This window comes from Mustela lutreola, chromosome 16 (genome assembly GCF_030435805.1).
Source record: "Mustela lutreola isolate mMusLut2 chromosome 16, mMusLut2.pri, whole genome shotgun sequence".
NCBI lineage: Eukaryota > Metazoa > Chordata > Mammalia > Carnivora > Mustelidae > Mustela > Mustela lutreola.
This window is the reverse complement of record NC_081305.1, coordinates 33323520-33344724: the sequence shown is the minus strand read 5'-3', so window position 1 is coordinate 33344724 and position 21205 is coordinate 33323520. Positions and strand designations below refer to the sequence as shown.

At 45.0% G+C, this 21205-nt stretch overlaps 1 protein-coding gene across 3 annotated transcripts in view; it reads left to right on the top strand.

Moving 5' to 3' along the window:
• C16H16orf78 (chromosome 16 C16orf78 homolog) overlaps positions 1-19057 on the top strand; it is a 62469-nt gene extending 43412 nt beyond the window's left edge. The window contains exons 2-5 of one of the 3 annotated variants that reach the window (XM_059152653.1): positions 484-594; positions 1139-1271; positions 16039-16294; positions 17454-19057. In XM_059152653.1, the coding sequence (XP_059008636.1) occupies positions 484-594; positions 1139-1271; positions 16039-16294; positions 17454-17601 (648 nt within the window). In that variant the 3' untranslated portion in view covers positions 17602-19057. Of the gene's footprint in view, positions 1-483; positions 595-1138; positions 1272-16038; positions 16295-17453 lie in introns of those variants that run through there. The other 2 variants (XM_059152654.1, XR_009348778.1) reach the window with 2 other exon arrangements.
• The last annotated feature ends 2148 nt before the right edge of the window (positions 19058-21205 follow it).

Sequence of the window (21205 nt, the reverse complement as noted above, 5' to 3'; positions counted from 1 at the left end):
GGATGAATTGTGATGATAGACAGGATGGGGAGGGCTTGGGAGAGGAGGGAGCCCTGGGGACAGAGGGAGGGTCCTGGCTGGACTCTGAGACACGGGGGTCTTCCTGTGGTTTCAGATTGGAGGCCTCGGCAGGGAACTCAGAGCTGCACGGGCCATTTGGGGGCCAGAAGGAATCCCTACCAGGTTGGGGAGAGGGGCCCTTGTGTAGAGGGTAATAGGGAGCTAGGGGTGGGTTCTGAGGTTGGGAGGGACAGTCAGACCTAAAGTTTTTAAGGTTGTTCCAGGAGCAGTGTGACATTACACCAGGGGTGTGTCTGGAAGCAGAAGGACAATTGTGGGAATGGGGACAGAAGTTGCCACCATGGAGGCCAAATCTGGAGGTGGGAGGGGGCAGCCCACTCACCAGCGTGCCGTCCCTCTGTGGGGCCAGAGGGTGGCCTCTGCCCACCAGACAATCACAGGGCAATCCTCTCTGTCTTCAAGCAGAAACCCAAGGGGGTAACTTCCCCTAAAACAAATGGGAAGGAAGGAAGGAAAGACCTAAACATCCTGAAACAGCAGAAAGGGAACCGCCAGGTGGCCTTTGCCAAGCAGGTACCACAGGTTTCCCAGGCGGAGAGGGGTCCCCGCTCTGCTCCTGCACAGAGCCTGGTTGCTTTTTTTTTTTTTTTAATTTAAGGCTCTAAAACCCACCCCTGCCCCACACGAACCCCCAAATGAATCACCTGTCCCTTTCACCCCTCCAGCCCTCGGGCCTCACACGGCCCCACCTGATGGAGGCCACCGGTCCTGTGGTAGAGGGTCTTTCTTCCCAGGTGCCAGTCTTCCTCCTCTCACCAGGCACTGCCCCGCCATGAGAACCCCCGGGGCCTCCCTGTCCCCTGAGGGCTATGGCTTCCGGGACCCCTCCTGACCTCCCTCTGAGACAGATGGGACCAAAAGTGAGGAGTGGGTGAGCAGACACCAACCTGCCCTCCCTGCCCCCCCCCCTCACCGGCCCCAGGGCCTAGAGCTGCCTCTCCTTTGGCCCCTTTGCCTGCCTTCCAGCAAACCCTTGAAATCACTCATTTTGGGGGTGGAGGAGGCCATGCCGAGACCTGTTCCTCATGGTTTAACTTCTTTCCCACACCCCTCCAAGTCCCGAAGGCAATGCGCCAAGAAAGACGGGGACCCCACCGTGCACGGAAAGATCTACGGCAGCGTGGACCCAAAGGGAAACCGCCTTAGCATAATTCCCAGCAGCTACACCAGGGATGGCCCCAGGAAATCCGGTAAGGGACGCATCTTGGTCCTGGGGTGCCAGGTCGTCCTCCCTAATCGCCCGCCTCTCAGAGGGACAGGACGCTCATAGCGTTCCCAGAGCAGCAGCACCCACGTCAGCCCCGCAGCTGTGGACCTTGGTGGAGCCCCACGTGACTCTTCAGGGCTCTCAGCACAAGCTGGGTGCGACCCGGATGGCAAGCAGGGGGATCTCTAGGCACCGCCCACACTGGGGCGGGGGCGGGTTTCTTCTCAGGTGCAGCAGCGTGTGCTCCCCAACCCCGTTCCTAAAGCCGCTGTCAACCGTGTGAGCTCCAAGTTGTCTAATTAGGTACTGTGACAACGTCAGAGTAGCAAACGAGGTACCACACCGGCTGGCCCGAAACCTGACAGGTGTGGCTCACACCCAAGAAGAGGTACACTTGAGTTATGCCCCATCTTCAGTTCCCAGGGCTGCCCAGGGTTCAAACCTTGGCTGCACCACTCTGTAGTGAACTCAGAGTTGTGTGATCCGGGGCAGGTCAGCTGCTCCATCTCCGGGGCTTGGTTTTCACATCTTTCAAGTGGGACAAGAGCATGACTTGCCTCCCAGTCCAGTTTCGTGAAAGGAGGCATATAAAGCATGCACCCCAATACAGACTAGGTACTCCATAAATGGTGGCAAATAACTGTTTCGAAGGGGGAAAAAATGCTGAAATGCTCAGGTGGGCTGGACCATGGTGTTGGAAAAACAGTTGCTTTTATTGTGCCTGGCTTCTTGGAAAGGAGGTGTGTGGTTGGAGAGAGATGGAAGGGGTTCCAGTTAGCCCAAAGGAGGAATGGGCAGAAGCTTTCCAGCAGGAGCTGCCAGGTCTCCTGCACCAAAGTGTTCCCATTGTGCCCAGCAAAATGTCCTTCCTCCCCTTCTCGTTTAATACACGCAAGCCGTTGAAACCAGACTGTGCTCCCTTGCCTGTCAGATTTAAATAGGATTGGCTCTAAATGCCGTGCAGGATCCTGGACTGAATCCTAGAACAACCCTTCAGTGGGGAAACTGGAGAAATCCAAAAAAGCTTTTATGTGCCCATGTTAATTTCTGAGTTTTGATGAATGTGCCCGGCTGGTGTAAGATGAAACTTACCCCTCAGGGAATTTACCCATTGAGGGAAACTGAGCAAGCAGTGCCCAGGAGCTCTCTATACCATCTTGCTGACCCTTCAGCAAATCTAAAACTACTCCAAAATAAAAAGTTTATAGATAGATATAGATGTGGATACAGACACAGATATAGATAGATAGATTGACTGACATATGACTTATGGGAGACCCTACATCTTTCCCAAATTTTCTGTGATTCCCTGTGCGCGTCTGGCTCTGAAGTCCAAGTTCCGCTGAACCCCTGAGCATCTGTGGATCTCGATTCTAGTGGTTGCTCCCTGATCCCTGCCACTGCACACAGACACAGAACACAGCTTTCATTTGCCCCCAAGCCTCTCACATGAAGCCTTTGTGTGTAAACAGATTTCACTGAAGGTTTGGAGCAATGAAGGGAAAGAACTTCGTGGCAGGATTCTACAGAAAACAAAACAAAAAAAAAAAAACGGAATTATGAAACTCCCTTAAGGGTTCTCCCAAATCTTTTGTCCCCTGCCCCCAGAAGATGGTCCCTGAATGTATTTGCCTATAGGGGGTCCCCTCCAGCTGTTTTGCTCACCCCTGCACTGGCAGGAGAGTGAGCCCAGCCACCACCCAGGTCCCACGGCTTAAGGAGGTGCTCACTCTCCGGTTCTGACTCTGCACCTGCATGAGCCCGAGAGTGAACACCTGCTTAAATTTTGTCCCTCCCGCCTTGGCTGGTCTCACCCTGGTCCTGGGCCTGCCTAGCTCCCCCTTCTTCCTCTCTCTTTCCTCTCCCCTCTCCTCCATCCTCTGCTGTTCTCACCCCCACAGTTCCCACTGGCTTGTTACCTGGACGGGTGACTCGCTTTCCTTTGTTTCCCTGTCTTAGTCCACACTCAAAAGGAATCTATCAAGATACTTTCCTAAACAAAGGCCATCCCTTCCCTAAGAGAAACTCACATATCAGCTGACTAAATGATCCTTTTCAAGATACTGCACAAAAATGCCAGCAGGACAGGTGGAACAGTTCTTTGGTTCTCTGCATTGCCTGCTTCCCCCCCAAGACAAAAGCACCCTGTTCAAAGAGGGGACATTTTTCCTACCTGATGCAATACACTAAATGGCCACTGGGGGGCAGCAGGTGCTCAGAGGCTCCCAAGAACCACGAGGGCATCCAAGTGTGGCCTCCAGAAACTGGGTCAGGGCTGAGTCTGAGCAGGGCAAAGAAGCTTCCTGTGCAGGCCAGCAAGAGGCCTACCATGAGTGGGCAGGATCTGGTTTTGGAGTCAAGTTCCAGACAAAGCAGCTCCTGGGAAGGGCATGGGGCCAGTTACGGGCTGGGGCAGGAGTCCAAGTGGAGATACACAGGGATCGAGGAAGGGTATTCTAGAGCAGGACTTCTGGTTCTGGCCTCCCCAGCCCCACTCAGTATCCTGAATCATCGCTGTCCTGGTTTCCCTAGCAGCAGAGTGAGCTCTTTGCTCTCCTGACGTTACATTTCTGTGATCCAGGGAGCAAGGGTCTGCGGAATGACCATCATCAGACACAACACTGCATGTGACCACTGGGTCTGTACAGAAACAACAGCTTCCACTCGCCCACATTTGTAATATTGTGGTGGCCACAGGATCAAAATCTCTGAAACACGGTGTGCGCCGCCCCCCAACCCCCCGAGGGATAGATCACTGTCTCTAGCTCCAGAGCCCCAAAGCCAATAGAAAAGAGCAGTGACTGTCCAATGCGGACCACAGTGCTTTTCAGAGCTGATTATTTCATATTTGTCCCCCTCCTCATTTTCACAGAAGTTCCCATTCACTCCTCTCACCAGCTGAAATGCTGCATCCATCCTGCCTCTGACCACCACCGTGCCATCAGCCTCTGCCCCACCATGCTGTGCACCATGGGCCACTCCCCTCTGCCCACCACCTCCCCTCCCTTTTATTCCTGGAGGACAGCCTTTTCCGTTTCCCTTTCCTTTTTCACCGTTCCCCCGGCCCCTGTCGGAGGGCCACCAAAAGTTGCTTCTGAATCTGTAAAAGGTCACTCCAGCTTTGGGCCAGTAAAAGATCCTGGGAAAGCAACTGGAACATGTTTCCAAAGTAAATCTTGGCAGAGTCTGAGCCGCTAGACTAGAAGGGGGCATTCTTTTGACTTTCTCTCCCCTGGCACCTATGCCCAGAGCTTTCTGTAGGTGCCAGTGCAGAAAGACATCCTTAATGTGGAGGTCTGGAGAGCGATGATAACCCTCTGTTTCCATGAGTACAGACTAAGCCCTGGGAGACCCAAACACAGCCCTCTAGAAATCAAACTTGCTTGTTCAGCCACAGACTCAGGAATATGTGTCATTTTTGCCCAGATGAGAGCCTTTTTCTGGGCACCAGCAACCTAGGTTCACATTTTCTTGGATCCCCCAACTACTTAGCCCTGGTGTCTTGGGCACATGACTTAATGCCTCCGATCCTCAGCTTTCTCATTTTGTTAAATGGGCAGGATATGCTTGTGAGACTCTAGTGCCCCCCCACCCCCCGGAAAGCTCCTTGAACACTGCTGGACACCTAAGTCACTCAGTAACTCTAAGTTCACGTGTTTAATTATCATTACCATTTATATGACTACTCTTGTCTCCTACATGAGACCTACCATGACCCAGACAATGCTCAGATATCTCAGAAAAGGCTATGGTTCTTTCTCCAAGGGACTTCCCATTTGTGTTAATGAGGACACACAGCTCATGATTCTTTTGGAACAGAACACCAGTTTCCACTATGCATAAATAGGGACTCCTCAGGCCCCCTGGCCAGGGACCTGTCAATCCAGAATGCCAGACTGGGGCTAGAGAGTCCCAATTCAGCCCCTAATTCATATGAGACCTTGGGCAAATCACAGCGTCTTCCCAGTAGGCTGTTCCTCCATTTACATAACTGAGGGGGATCTAGACTCATTCCCCCCAGACATATCCCAGTAAAATTCCTGAACTTTATTGATGAAATCTTGCAGGCTTACCAGAAGAATGCTTTACTTACAAAGGGGGAAAAATGCTCTAGGTGAGAGCAGAGGCACCACACTAGTTAAACTAGTTTAAACTAATTAGTTTCAACTAATTGGTTTAAAAATCAGCATCTAGACAGACTGAAAATCAGGTTTAAGGGGGGAGAGTCAAGATGGTGGAGGAGTAGCAGACTGAGATGACATTAGGTAGCAGGAGATCTGCTAGATAGTTATCAAACCATTCCGAACACCTACAAACCCAACAGGAGATGGAAGAGAAGAAGAGCAGCAATTCTAGAAACAGAAAATGGACACTTTCTGAAAGGTAGGAAGTATGGAGAAGTGAATCCAAAGAGACAGGAAGATAGACAGTGGGGGGAGGTGCCGGCTCCCGGCAAGCAGCAGAGCAACAGAGCACAAAATCCGAACTTTTAGAAGTCTGCTCCACCTAGGGACATCGCTCCAGAGGCCAAGCGGGGGTGGAGCCCACACGGGAACAGCATGGTCTCAGGTCCCACAGGGTCACAGAAGGATCAGGGGTGTCTGAGTGTAACAAAGCTTGCAGGTATTAGAGCGGGGAAGCTGGCTACAGAGATGGAGTGGAGGAGTGAGCTCTCAACTCGGGGTTACCTTAAACTATGATCCGTAGCACAGTCGGGCCAGTGCTCTTTGAGCAGGGACCCCACAAGTGGCAGATCCAGGGAGACTCACCTTCCTCCTCTGGAGGCAAGAATCTACCTTGGGTTTGGAGACTTCAAGCGGGGTTTGGGTCATGTGCCAGAGACAGAAACACTTGGTCACAAGCCGGGTGAGCTTGGAGCACAGCTGGAGACCAGGGAGATGGGAGGGATTGAGTGCAAGGGTGCACTGAGGAATGGGGTCCCAAACTCTCAGCTCCTCCGGCCTGGAGACTGGGAAGCTGCCATTTTCATTCCCATCCTCCAGAGCTCAATGGAAGAGCTCAATGGAAAGTTCAGGGAACAAAAGCTCCAGAGAGGGAACCCGAGCAGATGAGAGCCTGGTCCCTGGCAAGAGCAGTGCAATTCCACCTCGGGCAAAGACACTTGAGAATCACTACAACAGACCCATCCCCCAGAAGATCAGGAAGATCCAGCCAAGACCAAGCTCACTGATCAAAGAGAACACTGAACTTCAGAGCTAAGGGAAAGCAACGCATAGAATTCATGGCTTTTTTCCAATGATCCTTTAGTCTTTCAAAGTTAACTTTTTTAAATTTTATTTTTTTCTTATTCTAATTTTTTAAACTTTTCCTCTTTCCTCTTTTAATGTTTTTTAACTACTTTATCTTAATACCTTTCTTTTAAAAAAATCTTTTTTAAACTTCATTATTATAGTCACATTTTATCTTTAATTGTATCTAACTTTATTTTTTATATACATATAGGGTTTTTTCCTCTAAAAAGTTTTGGGATACAATTTCTTCTTCTAATAGATCAAAATATACCCTAAATCTAGCACAGGGCTTTGTTCTAGTCTCCAGCCTGAGCAAATTCTCTCCACTTTCTTTTTCTTTCTTTTTCCAACCAACTTATCTTAATCCATTCCTTTTTTAGAATTTTTAAAAATTTTTCATCTTTACAGTCATAGTCCATCCCTTCATTGTGTTTACCCTTATTTTTGTATATATATGTTTTTCTTTCTTTAAAAATTTGGGAGGTAGTTTCTTCTAACAGACCAAAATACACCCAAAATCAAGAGAGTGGCTCTGTTCTATTCACCATTCTGATGTGTGTGTATATATAGATTTTTTTTATTTTTTTTTTTAAATTTCATTTTACACCCATTCTTCTCCCACTGATTTGGCATCTCTTCTGATTTGGTTAGCATCCATTTTTCTCATGTCTTTGCCACCCTTTTAGTATTTTATTTCCTCAGTCATATATTCTTCTCCAGATAAAATGACAAGACTGGAAAAACTCACCAAAAACAAACAGACAAACTAACAAACAAAAACAAAAGGCAGTACCAAAGGCTAGGGACCTAATCAATACAGACATTAATAATATGTCAGATCTAGACTTCAGAATGACAATTCTTAAGGTGCTAGCTGGGCTCGAAAAAGGCATGGAAGATATTAGAGAAACCCTGTCTGGAGAAATAAAAGCCCTTTCTGGAGAAATAAAAGAACTAAAATCTAACCAAGCTGAAATCAAGAAAGCTATTCTTTCTGGGAGGCCAGAAAGAACTGGCATGATATATTCACAGCCCTAAATGAGAAAAACATGCAGCCAAGAATACCATATTCAGCTAGGCTATCATTGAAAATAGAAGGAGAGGGGCACGTGGGTGGCTCAGTGCGTTAAAGCCTCGGCCTTCAGCTCAGGTCATGATCCTGGAATCTTGGGATTGAGCCCCGCATAGGGCTCTCTGCTCAGCGGGGAGTCTGCTTCCCCCTCTCTCTCTGCCTGCCTCTCTGCCTAGTTGTGATCTCTGTCAAATAAATAAAATATTTTTTAAAAAGAAAGAAAGAAAATAAAAGCTGAAATAAAAAGCTTCCAGGACAAACAAAAACTAAAAGAATTTGCAAACACCAAACCAGACCTACAGGAAATATTGAAAGGGGTCCTCTAAGCCCTTCAGAGAGAGCTTTTAGAGAGAGCCTAAAAGTAGTAGACCAGAAAGGAACAGAGACAATATACAGTAACAGTCACCTTACAGGCAATACAATGGCACAAAATTCATATCTTTCAGTAGTTACCCTGAATGTAAATGGGCTAAATGCCCCAATCAAAAGACACAGGGTATCATAATAGATAAAAAAAAAAAAAAAAAAAGAAAGAAAAAAAAAACGTCAATCTTCTGTCTACAATAAACTCATTTTAGACCCAAAGACACCTCCAGATTTATGGTCAGGGGTTATAAAACAATTTACCATGCTAATGGACATCAAAAGAAAGCTGGGGTGGCAATCCTTATATCAGATCAATTATATTTTAAGCCAAAGACTATAATAAGAGATGAGGAAGGACACTATATCATACTCAAAGGGTCTGTCCAACGTGAAGATCTAACAATTTTAAATATCTCTGTCCCTAACATGGGAACAGGCAACTACATAAACCAATTAATAGAAACACATTTACAATACAATAATAGTAGGGGACTTTAACACCCCTATCACTGAAATTGACAGATCATCCAAGCAGAAGATCAACAAGGAAATAAAGGCCTTAAATGGCACACTCGATAAGATGGACATCACAGATACATTCAGAACATTCCATACCAAAGCAACAGAATACACATTCTTCTCTAGTGCACATGGAACATTCTCCAGAATAGATCACATCCTGGGTCACAAATCATGTCTCAACTGGTACCAAAGGATTGGGATCATTCCCTGCATATTTTCAGACCACAATGATCTGAAGCTAGAGCTCAATCACAAGAGGAGAGTTGGAAAGAACCCAAATACATGGAGGCTAAAGAGTATCCTACTAAGAATGAATGAATCAACCAGGAAATTAAAGAAGAATTTTAAAAATTCATGGAAACAAATGATAATGAAAACACAATACTTCAAAATCTGTGGGACACAGCAAAAAGAGTCCTTTCCAAAAGCAGAGGAAAGTATATAGCGATACAATCCTTTCTCAAGAAACAAGAAAGTTCTCAGGTACACAACCTAACCCTACACCTAAAGGAGCTGGAGAAAGAACACCAAAGAAAGCCTAAACCCAGCAGGAGAAGAGAAATAATAAAGATCAGAGCAGAAATCAATGAAATAGAAACCAAAAGAACAATAGAACAAATCAACAGAACTAGGAGCTGGTTCTTTGAAAGAATTAATAAGTTTGATAAACCCTTGACCACACTTATCAAAAATAAATAAAACCATGAATGAAAGAGAAGAGACCACAACCAACACCAAAGAAATACAAACAATTATAAGAACATATTATGAGCAACTATATGCCAGGAAATTTGACACTCTGGAAGAAATGGATGCATTCCTAGAAACGTTTAAACTACCAAAACTGAACCAGGAAGAAATAGAAAACATGAACAGACTCATAACCAGTAAGGAAATTGAAGCAGTCATCAAAAATCTCCCAAAAACAAGAGCCCAGGGCCAGACAGCTTCCCAAGGGAATTCTACTAAACATTAAAAGAAGAATTAAAACCTATTCTCCTGAAACTGTTCCAAAAACTAGAAATGGAAGGAAAACTTCCAAACTCATTTTATGAGGCCAGCATTACCTTGATCCCCAAACCAGACAAAGACACCATCAAAAAAGAGAATTACAGGGACACCTGGGTGGCTCAGTTGGTTGGACGACTGCCTTCGGCTCAGGTCATGATCCCGGAGTCCCGGGATCGAGTCCCACATCAGGCTCCCAGCTCCATGGGAGTCTGCTTCGCTCTCTGACCTTCTCCTCGCTCATGCTCTCTCTCACTGTCTCTCTCTCAAATAAATAAATAAAAAATCTTAAAAAAAAAAAAAAGAGAGAATTACAGACCAATATCCTTGATGAACACAGATGTGAAAATTCTCACCAAAATACTAGCCAATAGGATCCAAAAGTACATTAAAAGGATTATTCACAGGCACCTGGGTGGCTCAGTGGGTTAAGCCGCTGCCTTCGGCTCAGGTCATGATCTCAGGGTCCTGGGATCGAGTCCCGCATCGGGCTCTCTGCTCCGCGGGGAGCCTGCTTCCTCCTCTCTCTCTCTCTGCCTGCCTCTTCGCCTACTTGTGATCTCTCTGTCAAATAAATAAATAAAATCTTTAAAAAAAAAAAAAAAGGATTATTCACCATGACCAACTGGGATTTATTCCAGGTCTGCAAGGTTGGTTCAACATCCACAAATCAATCAATGTGATACAATACATTAATAAAAGAAAGAACAAGAACCATATGATACATTCAGCATCAAAAGATGCTGAAAAAGCATTTGAAAAAGTACAGCATCCTTTCTTCATCAAAACTCTTCCCAATGTAGGGATAGAGGGTACATACCTCCATATCATCAAAGCCATCTATGAAAAACCCACAGCAAATATCATTCTCAATGAGGAAAAACTGAGAACTTTTCTGTTAAGGTTAGGAACATGGCAGGGATGTCCATTATCACCACTGCTATTTAACATAGTACTAGAGGTCCTAGCCTCAGCAATCAGACAACAAAAAAATTAATGTGGAAAATTATGTGGAAAACCTAAAAGACTCCACTCCAAGTCTGCTAGAACTTGTACAGGAATTCAGTAAAGTGTCAGGACATAAAATCAATGCACAGAAGTCTGTTGAATTTCTATACACCAACAACAAGACAGAAGAAAGAGAAATTAAGGAGTCGATCCCATTTACAATTGCACCCAAAACCATAAGATAACTAGGAATAAACCTAACTAAAGAGGCAAAGAATCTATACCCAGAAAACTATAAAGTACCCATGAAAGAAACTGAGGAAGACACAAAGAAATGGGAAAATGTTCCATGGTCACGGATTGGAAGAACAAATATTGTGAAAATGTCTATGCTACCTAAAGCAATCTACATGTTTAATGCAATCCCCATCAAAATACCATCCATTTTTTCCAAAGAAATGGAACAAATAATCCTAAAATTTATATGGAACCAGAAAAGACCTCGAATAGACAGAGGAATGTTGAGGGGCTCCTGGGTTTCTCAGTGGGTTAAAGCCTCTGCCTTCGGCTCAGGTCATGATCTCAGGGTCCTGGGATCAAGCTCCGCATTGGGCTCTCTGCTCAGTGGGGAGCCTGCTTCCTCCTCTCTCTCTGCTTGCCTCTCTGCCTACTGTGATCTCTGTCTGTCAAATAAATAAATAAATAAAAATTAAAAAAAAAAAAAAAGACAGAGGAATGTTGAGAAAAAAAGCCAAAGTTGGTATCATCACAATTCCAGACTTCAAGGTCTATTACAAAGCTGTCATCATCAAGACAGTATGATACTGGCACAAAAACAAACACATAGATCAATGGAACAGAATAGACAGCCCAGAAATAGACCTTCAAATCTATGGTCAGCTAATCTTTGACAAAGCAGGAAAGAATGTCCAATGGAAAAAAGACAGTCTCTTCAACAAATGGTGTTAGGAAAATTGAACAGCTATATGCAGAAAAATGAAACTGGACCATTTCCTTACACCATACACAAAAATAAACTCAAAATGGATGAAAGACCTTAATGTGAGAGAGGAATCCATCAAAATCCTTGAGGGGAACACAGGCAGCAACCTCTTCGACCTCAGCCACAGCAACTTCTTCTTAGAAACATCGCCAAAGGCAAGAGAAGCAGGGACAAAAATGAACTATTGGGACTTCATCAAGATCAAAAGCTTTTGCACAGCAAAGGAAACAGTGAACAAAACCAAAAGATCACTGACAGAATGGGAGAAGATATTTGCAAATGACATATCAGATGAAGGGTTAATATCCAAAATCTATGAAGAACTTATCAAACTCAACCCCCAAAGAACAATTAATTCAATCAAGAAATGGGCAGAGGACATGAACAGACATTTCTGCAAAGAAGGCATCCAGATGGCCAGGAGATACATGAAAAAGTGCTCCACATCACTCGGCATCAGGGAAGTACAAATCAAAACCACAATGAGATGCCATCTCACACCAGTCAGAATGGCTAAAATTAACAAGTCAGGAAACTACAGATGCTGACGAGGATGCAGAGAAATGGGAATCCTCCTACACTGTTGGTGGGAATGCAGCTGGTGCAGCCACTCTGGAAAACAGCATGGAGGTTCCTCAACAAGTTGAAGATAGAGCTACCCTATGACCCAGCAATTGCACTACTGGGTATTTACCCTAAAGATACAAATGTAGTGATCCAAAGGGGCACATGCACCTGAATGTTTACAGCAGCAATGTCCACAATAGCCAAACTATTGAAAGAACCTAAATGTTTATCAACAGATGAATGGATAAAGAAGTTATCATATATCTATATATCTATAAATATATAGAGAGATACATACAATGAAATACTATGTAGCCATCAAAAGAATTGAAATCTTGCCATTTGCAATGACATGGATGGAACTAGAGGGTATCATGCTGAGTGAAGTAAGTCAATCAGAGAAAGACAATTATCACATGATCTCCCTGATATGAGGAGTTTGAGAGGCAAAATTTGGGGGTAGGGAAGGAAAAACAAAACAAGATGGGATCAAGAGGGAGACAAACCATAAGAGATTCTCAGTCTCACAGAACAAACTGAGGTTTGCCAGGAGGAGGGGGGTAGGGAGAGGGTGGTTGGGTGATGGACATTGGGGAGGGTGTGTGATATGCTGAGTGCTGTGAAATGTGTAAGCCTGATGATTTACAGACCTGTACCCCTGGGGCAAATAATACATTACATGTTAGTTTTTAAAAAAAGGTAGCCATTAAAAAAAATCAGGTTTAATACAGAAGGATTGAAAACAAAAGGATAGACCAAGAAGAAGCATGAAATGCAAACAGATGAGGTGGAATTAAGACTAAAGGAAACATGTAGGGTAAAAGAGGGATATTTTTAAATGTTAAAGAGGATAAATAATCATAAGCCTGCACATACCAAAAATATAGTAGCTAAATAGATAATTATTGAGAACTGCAAAAAGAACCTAATAAAATACAGTTATAGTGGGAGGTTTTAACATACCTCCTTTAGAATCAAAGAGACATAACTTCATATTTGAATAAAGAATGCATTTTTATGTAGCTAAAGAATATCCACAAATCTCATCTACTTATTCACTGCTGAGAAAACATTAACTTCCAAAAAGTTAAGATTTTAGGGCAACCTACATTATCCTAAAGCAATAATTAGAAATAAAATTTAAATTAAAAGATATTCCCAACTTAACAGTCAGAAATTGAGAAATGCAGTCCTAAAATACCCTATATCAGAGAGGGGGAAAAAAAATCATGAAAATAACCCTGTTTCTTACCTATGGGAACAAAGGCAAAATCGATCCTCGGAAGAAAACTTATACTAACAACTAAAATTAATAATTCTTGTCTTTATAATGCAAAAAAGAAAAAATGAATACTTTAACAATTCATTATTTATAATACTTTAAGAGAAATAATTGATATGAAAAAGAGAGCTTTCATATATTAAATTCCAGCTGAGATTAATGAAACGCAAGATAAAAACTAGTTAAAAGGCTACATCCTAAATCCAAAGCTAGCTTTTTGAAAAAGCAAGTCATGAATAGTATGAAGTCCTCATGACCATTGTTAAGAAGAAGAGTAAAGAGGCCCCTGGCTGGCTCAGTCAGTTAAGCTTCTGACTCTTGATTTCAGCACAAGTCATGATCTCAGGGTCATGAGATCAAGCCCTGCATCAGGCTCCATGCTCAACAGAAAGTCTACTTGAGATTCTCTCCCTCTCCCTCCCCCTTACCCCTCCCCCTTGTGCTTAAATAAATAAATAAATAAATAAAATCTTCAAAAAAAAAAAAAAAGAAGAGCAAAAATGTACAAGATTTGGTATGAGAATAGATACATAAGCAAAGATGAGAAATACATTAACTGAGCTATTATAGAATACTAGAAGCACCTCTCTCTGATGTATTTGACAACCTAGAAGAAATATATCATTTCCTCTCATACAATAAATTATTAAAATTGACATCAGAAACTTGAAGAGAGCAATTTCTGAAGTAAAAATTGAAAGCAGTTGACACTTTCTCACTGAACAAGTCACCAGGTCAAAAGGCTTCAAACCAGGTTCTATCTACCTTTTCAAGAATGAATAAACCCAATGTCACTTCAACTATTCCAGACCTATAAAACACAGACACTTTTGTATTAATCCAACAAGGCATCAGAACCACAATATTCAAATATTTTCAAGAAAGTAATAGAGATGCAAAAGAATATATTAAAACTTTTAGCAAATAAATCAAATATATGAAAATATATTGATGTATGAAATTAATAACATCCTATGACAAAATGGGGTTTCTTTTTTTTCCTTTTTTTTGAGAGGATAAAATTTATTTTCTTTTGAGATTTTATTTAAACTCAAGTTAGTTCATACATAGTGTATTATTAGTTTCTGGGGAGGATTTAATGACAAGATTTCTTACAGCAGATTAGGAATGGTTAGGTTATCACTATCAGAACATCTAAGAATATAATTTACTCCATCAATAATGTAAAGGAAAAACCATATGATCATGTCAGTAAATGACAGAAAAGCAAAAGGTAGAATCAAGCAATTATTACTAATAAAAATTCAATGTAAATTAAATATTAAGCTCTTAATATTATAAAACATACCAAAAATAGTGGCAAGTATCATTCTAAATTATGAAATGCTTATTTAATTAAAATCAGGAAGAAAATGAGGCATGACTGCTATCATCATTATTGACATTGTGTTAGAAAGTCTGCCAAATGCAATATGTCAAGAAAAGTACATAATTTTTCTAAATGTTAGAGGAAGATATTTTCATTTTCCCCCGATATGATTACATATCTATAAAACTCAAGAAATTCTAACTAGAAAAATATACATTGTAACACAATAGTCTTTTTTCTAAACTTAAATGGAAATGGGAAGAAAACATACCATTCTTATCAGTAAAAATCTATAAAAGACTTAGTGGTACATTTAGCAAGAAGAAAAAATTAAGTCCTCCAAGCACTAGCCCTCACAGTATTTAATTCAGTACAAACTCCATATTTGGATAACATCAGACACTCACCATTTCATTTCATATAATTGTTCCTCCTGCCTGTACATGTTGTTCCTTCTGCCATCACATGCTGTTCCTCACACCCACGCATGCTATTCTTCCTGCCTGCACATGCTGTATTTACACCCACACATGCTGTTCCTCCTGCTGCACATTCTGTTCCTCACACCCACACATGCTGTTCCTCCTACCTGCACATGCTGTTCCTCACACCCACACATGCTGTTCCTCCTACCTGCACATGCTGTTCCTCACACCCACAATGCTGTTCCTCCTACCTGCACATGCTGTTCCTCACACCAACACATGCTGTTTCTCACACCCGTACATGCTGTTCCTCATACATACACATGGTATTCCTCCACCCTGCCCATGGTGTTCCTCCTACCTGCACATGCTGTTCTTCCTGCTGCATATTCTGTTCCTCACACCCACACATGCTGTTCCTCCTGTCTGCACATGCTGTTCCTCCTGTCTGTATCTGCTGTTCCTCCTGTTGCACATGCTGTTCCTCCTGCTTGCACATGCTATTCCTCATGCCTGCACATTCTGTTCCTCCTGCCTGGATATGCTGCCCCTCTACCTGCACATGCTGTTCATCCTGCCTGCAATACTTTTCTCCCCTTTAATCCAATAAATTGTTTTTCCTTTAGAAACCTCATCTCAACCAACCAAACAAACAAACAAAAAACCGTCTCAGAGTTGATCTTTGCTAGCTTCCCCTACCTCCTCCAAGCAGAGGCTCCTTTCAGGTGAGGAAGGAGAGAAGAGAAGATGGAGAGAAGGGGGTGAAGATAGGAGGGAAAAGGAGAGAGCCGAGGAGGCAGAGAGAAAGGGGGCAAGTCAAGATGAGCGAGAATTAAGCCCATGCGGAGAAGAGCCTGCAAAGCCTTGAAGAGACCTCCTACCTCAGGCTGTCTGGCAGGCCTCCCCCACTTCCTGCCTGTCCTGTCTCCCCCCTCCAGCAGATCTAACTCCCTGCTGACATCTGTCCAATTGCAGACCTCGACATCAAGGATGCAATCGCCCTGGAGTCCATTCAGCGGTCCCTGCAGTACCACCGCCAGAGCGTCCTGGACCCCCTGCTGCAGGAAACGCCAGTCTTCGGTCGGAGGTCGACCCTCCTGAGGGACTTGGTACTAGGCAGGTCCACCGAGATCTCCTACGAGCGCAAGCTGAAGAGCCTCATGGAGAAGGGCGCTGAGCCCAAGGTGGAACTGGTGAGGATGCTGAAGCCAGAGGAGGTGCTGAGCTGCCGGTGAGCCGCCCTGGTGGGCGGGGCAGGGGGCGGGGGGCGGGCGGGGATAGGCTTTGGTCATCTGCTTCTGCCGCAGACACCTGGGCTGAGCCTGGGCCAGGGAAGGGCAGCGGCGATGGCAGGACTGGGCTCTGTCTTTGTGTCCTGAAGGGCCGTTCCGGGGCTGAAGCCACTGGGTTTGCCGGCAGCCTCGCCCGTTAGTGGACGAGCTCTGGGATGGGCACAACATTTGGGTACCACGCACGTGTTTGGACGCTGGCACCACCCTTCCCATATTTCCATACCTTTCAGAATAGAAACCATGACTATGATCCAAGAAGAAAGAATGCGTTGTCTGTGGCCTATTTTTAACAGAAAATCCCCCTAAAGCCTTCACACCTCGGTGTGGAGTTGCCTGTGGTCCTCGCCACCATCCCGGGTGGCCATCTGCTGCGCGTGTGGGGCTTTAAAACTCCCGGAGGCACTATGAACAGAGTGTGAAGCCGTTTAGTATTTACTGCCCCTACCAGAGGTCTTCCTTCTCGGTGTTCTCTGTCTTCTTTATCAAGACCTGCCCATTTGCATCCCCAAATTCAAGGACCCCTCCCAACCCCGGTGCTAGCCTTTACTATAAAGAGGTGAAGGACAGGGCTCAGAAACTTCAGTAGAGGAGGAACAGACAACACACTACACAACACCAGTGCCGTGTCAAAGCTGGCAGAAGCATCCTTGAGATGGATATCCCATTATTTGCTTAACCGCTTCCCAGTTGAGGGAATCTCCTCTTTTCCTGTTGTTGACGACCCAGAAATGAATGCTTTCATTTATATTCCTTTTCATTCCATTGACTTCTCTTGGAATGAGTTAAGGCCTGGGTGGAGTTCCGGAGTCAATGATAATGAAGGAACTTTTGAGGGGGTGGAGGGACTTTCGGGGACGGGGACCGTGCCTGGCCCATTTGTTGCCAAATTAATTTCCAAAAGAGCTCTACCAATAAAAACTCCCACCAATTCTATGGGGTGTCCCACTCTTCCGTAGGATCTCTGTTAGCTCCAGAAATGTCTGCAGAGCCAGCTCCCGTGAGAGCTCCCACAGTGCTTAAATCTGAGCTCTTTTCAATAAAGTTCGAAGCAACGGTGACTCCGCACTCCGCTCACCCCTCTGGCCCTGTCTTGCGCAGATACCTGAGGCTGTCCAAGAACAACATTCGGACCTTGCTGAAGCTATGCAAGGACGCGGGCATGAACGTGGACATCCACCCCCACATGGTCGAAGGAGAGATAGATGCGAAAAAGGTGTTCAACCAAAACCCCAGCGTGGCCCTCTAGGTCACCGCAGGCTCCCTCTGCTGTTGGGCCCTCGGCCCCCAGACAACACCCTCCGGTATGCCAGGCCTCGGCCTTCAGACCTGGGGCATCCCTTTTAGACAGTAGCCATCAGAAAACAAGGCTGAACTGCATGGACCATAGTGCAAAGGTAGCGTTTGTCCTTGACCCGAGTTAGAACCAACGCCGGGGAAACTGCGGGTCGTCTCTCTACCAAAAGAAGACGCTGTAGAATGGCCGTCTTAGAAAAGCAAACTTAGAAGTGAGAAGTGGCAGGATCCCCAGAGGGACATCAGGAGGGGCAAGGAGTGAGGGGCTGGGTCAGGGAGGGGGACACACACCTCAAGTCTTATGCACCACCCCACCCCTGCCCATGCGGGACTGTGGGGAGCTGAATGCCACACCTTCAGGGACGGCTGGGTGTTTCCAGACCCTCACGGCGTGGGGGGCTGCTGTGGGAGCCTCACTTCTCAGACCCCAGGTGTTCCCACGGAGTTGGGTTGCAAGCTTCCCCTGGGCATCAGCAGAGACAACAAAAGAAAGGGGAAAGGAGTATACAAGAGAGACGCTGCCCCACTCCAGATCCTAGGGCCCCCTGGGTGCTCTCCTGGGGTCCAGAGGGCTTTCCTGTGTGGACTCCACAAGCACAAAGAGCCTCCAACTCAGCTTCCTGACATTCTGACCAAATAAACCTACAGTGAGCCCCAAGATTCACAGCTAACATTGAGAAAGGAACATTCATCCTTAGTTATCAGGAAGGCTACTGAAAAGCAACCCCAAGCCAGGGTCCCTTGGCAGACAGCGCCACCGGCAGCACACTATGCACAGTATTTTATAAACTCTGAAATTTTATAAACTCGTGATTACATTTTCTAGCAGAAACACACAGGTACACCAGGAACAGACTCACACAGGTACAATCCCCTGGTTTATGGCAAAGGTGACACTGTGGTGCAGTGGGGGAAAAGACAATCTTTTCAATAAATCAGGCTGGTCAATTAAATGTCCATATGGAAAAAGGTATCGACCCTCCGCCTACCGCCATATGCAGAAATCCGTTCCAGATGGATGCAGATTGTGAAAGCTTCTAGAAGAAACAGAGAAGACAATCTCCACGACCTTGGGGTGAGCCAAAAAATTTTAAACAACACAAAAAGCCTCAGTAATAAAAGAAAATATTAATAAATTTACCATAGTGAAAGCAGAACGTCTGCTCTTCAAAACATCAGTAAGAGAGCGAGAACGCAAGTGACCCCAGTGGGAGAAGATAGATCCTACAAAGGGCTCGTATGCAGATGACCTGTTTTCAATTCCTATAAATCAGTATGAAAAACGCAGGTAACTCAATCAAAAAATGGGTCAAAGTCTTGCATAGGTAGTTTGTGAAAGTGTTTAGCTAAGTGACCAACAAATGTAAGAAATTTCGTTAGTTTTCAGGAATGCAAACGAAAAGAAAAAAACAAGGCAGCACCACTAACACCCACCAGAACAGCTAAAAAGAGTGACAAGAGTTGCCTGGGTGGCTCAGTCGGTTAAGTGTCTGCCTTCAGCTCAAATCATGATCCCAGGGTCCTGGGATCGAGTCCCACATGGGACTCCCCACTCAGCGGGAGAATCTGCTTCTCCCTCTCCTCCTGGCTCATGTGCGCTCTCTCACTATCTCTGTCTCAAATAAATAAAATCTTTTAAAAATAAAATAAATAAAATAAAAAAGAGTGATAATATCAATTATAATTGAATATATAGAGCCAGGAGAACACTCAGCACGTGGTTGGCATGGGAAGTGGGCACGGCCAGCCTGGAAAGCTGACAGTATCTACCAAAGTTGCTCATACACCTGTGGGCCCAGTGTTTCCATTCCTAGATACATACCTCGCAGGATCCTACATAGGTGCCTCCAAAGACTGTCCCAGAATGTTCCTCGTGGCTGCATTCAATACAGCCAAATGCTGGAGTCCACGTAAACGTCCATCGGCAGTAGACAGGAAAGCTCGTGGCATATTCACACAGTGGACTAGTGCATAACACCGAGAATGAACAAATATGAAAGAACAAAGCACAAAGCACATAGCATCGTGCAGAAGTAGCAAAATAGGGGCACCTGAGTGGCTCAGTGGGTTAAAGCCTCTGCCTTCGGCTCAGGTTATGATCCCAGAGTCCTGGGATCGAGCCCCACATCGAGCCTGCTTCCTCCTCTCTCTCTGCCTGCCTCTCTGCCTACTTGTGATCTCTGTCAAATAAATAAATAAATAAAATCTTAAAAAAAAAAAAAAAGAAGTAGCAAGATACAAAAGGGAACAACTGTATGGTTCGTGGATACAGCAATCTTCCAGGTGGGATGAATCAACTGAGTTAGATAGAAGCCAGGATAGCGGGCAGCTCCTGGAGGAAGAGCTGTCGTGGCTGGAGGGACAGTGTTGCCTACACAGGTGTTCACTTGTGAGGTTCATTCCCTGTACACTTGGGATTTATGCCTTTTAGGCAAGTACATACTTTAATTAAAAGTACATTATTTTAGGGGCGCCTGGGTGGCTCAGTGGGTTAAGCCTCTGCCTTCGGCTCAGGTCATGGTCTCAGGGTCCTGGAATCGAGCCCTGCATCGGGCTCTCTGCTCAGCAGGGAGCCTGCTTCCTCCCCCTCTCTCTGCCTGCCTCTCCGCCTACTTGTGATCTCTGTCTGTCAAATAAATTTAAAATATATTTTTTAAAATACATTATTTTAAAAGTATACTACCAGAGTTCTGGTTTTGTTTGTTAAAAACAGAAATAGCCTCAAAAGTGAAGCACTTTGGGTTCCCCGCACCTGCGCAGTGAAGCCGGCCAGGGAGAGCAGAAACTTCCAGTTATAAGAAAAATAAGTCCTGGGGATGTACAGTCATGATAATGGCATGCTGTTTATTTGGGGATTGAGTATATTTGGGTCTTGAAAATTCTCATCACCAAAAAACGTATCTTGCACACAAGAAGATAACAACTTACATGATAACTGTATCTCAATAAAAAATAAAATTGGAAAAATTATTTTTTAAAAAATAAGAGCCTCAAAAGTGAAGGTGGTTCAGGGTTCCTCCCTTCCCCTCCTCCTTCCCTTTCACAGCTGCAGTTCCCCGTCAGTGCCACCAGGTGGGGCTCGATCACAGCAGAAGACCTGCACCCCCGCTTATCCAGCTGCCGCTGGTAGAGGCGTGAGGCCCAGGTGAAGGGCTGCGGAGCCCCAGGTGACTCCAGCCTGAGCCCAGAGCTGATGCACAAAGCCCAGCTACGCATGCACCAGTTGAGGGTCCCTGGGCACGTAACTCCTCTGAAGCTTCAATTCTTTCCCCAAAATAGGGACAAGAAGTGCAATTTAAAACAACAATGAAGGATATCACTTTACACCTAATTAGACTGGGAAATATTAGTAAGCTGGGGAATGCCAGTGTTGGCCCAGATCAGGAACTAAAGGAACTTCCAGCCTCGCCAGTAGGTAGTGCAGGCCGCGCGCGTGGCCTTTCTTGGTGAAGTCACACAGACACCACAGTGACAAGCATTCCGCTCCTGCGTATATAGTCCAAAGAATTTCCATCACAGGAGATCTGTTTGATCTCCCCCCAGTGCTGACAGATGCT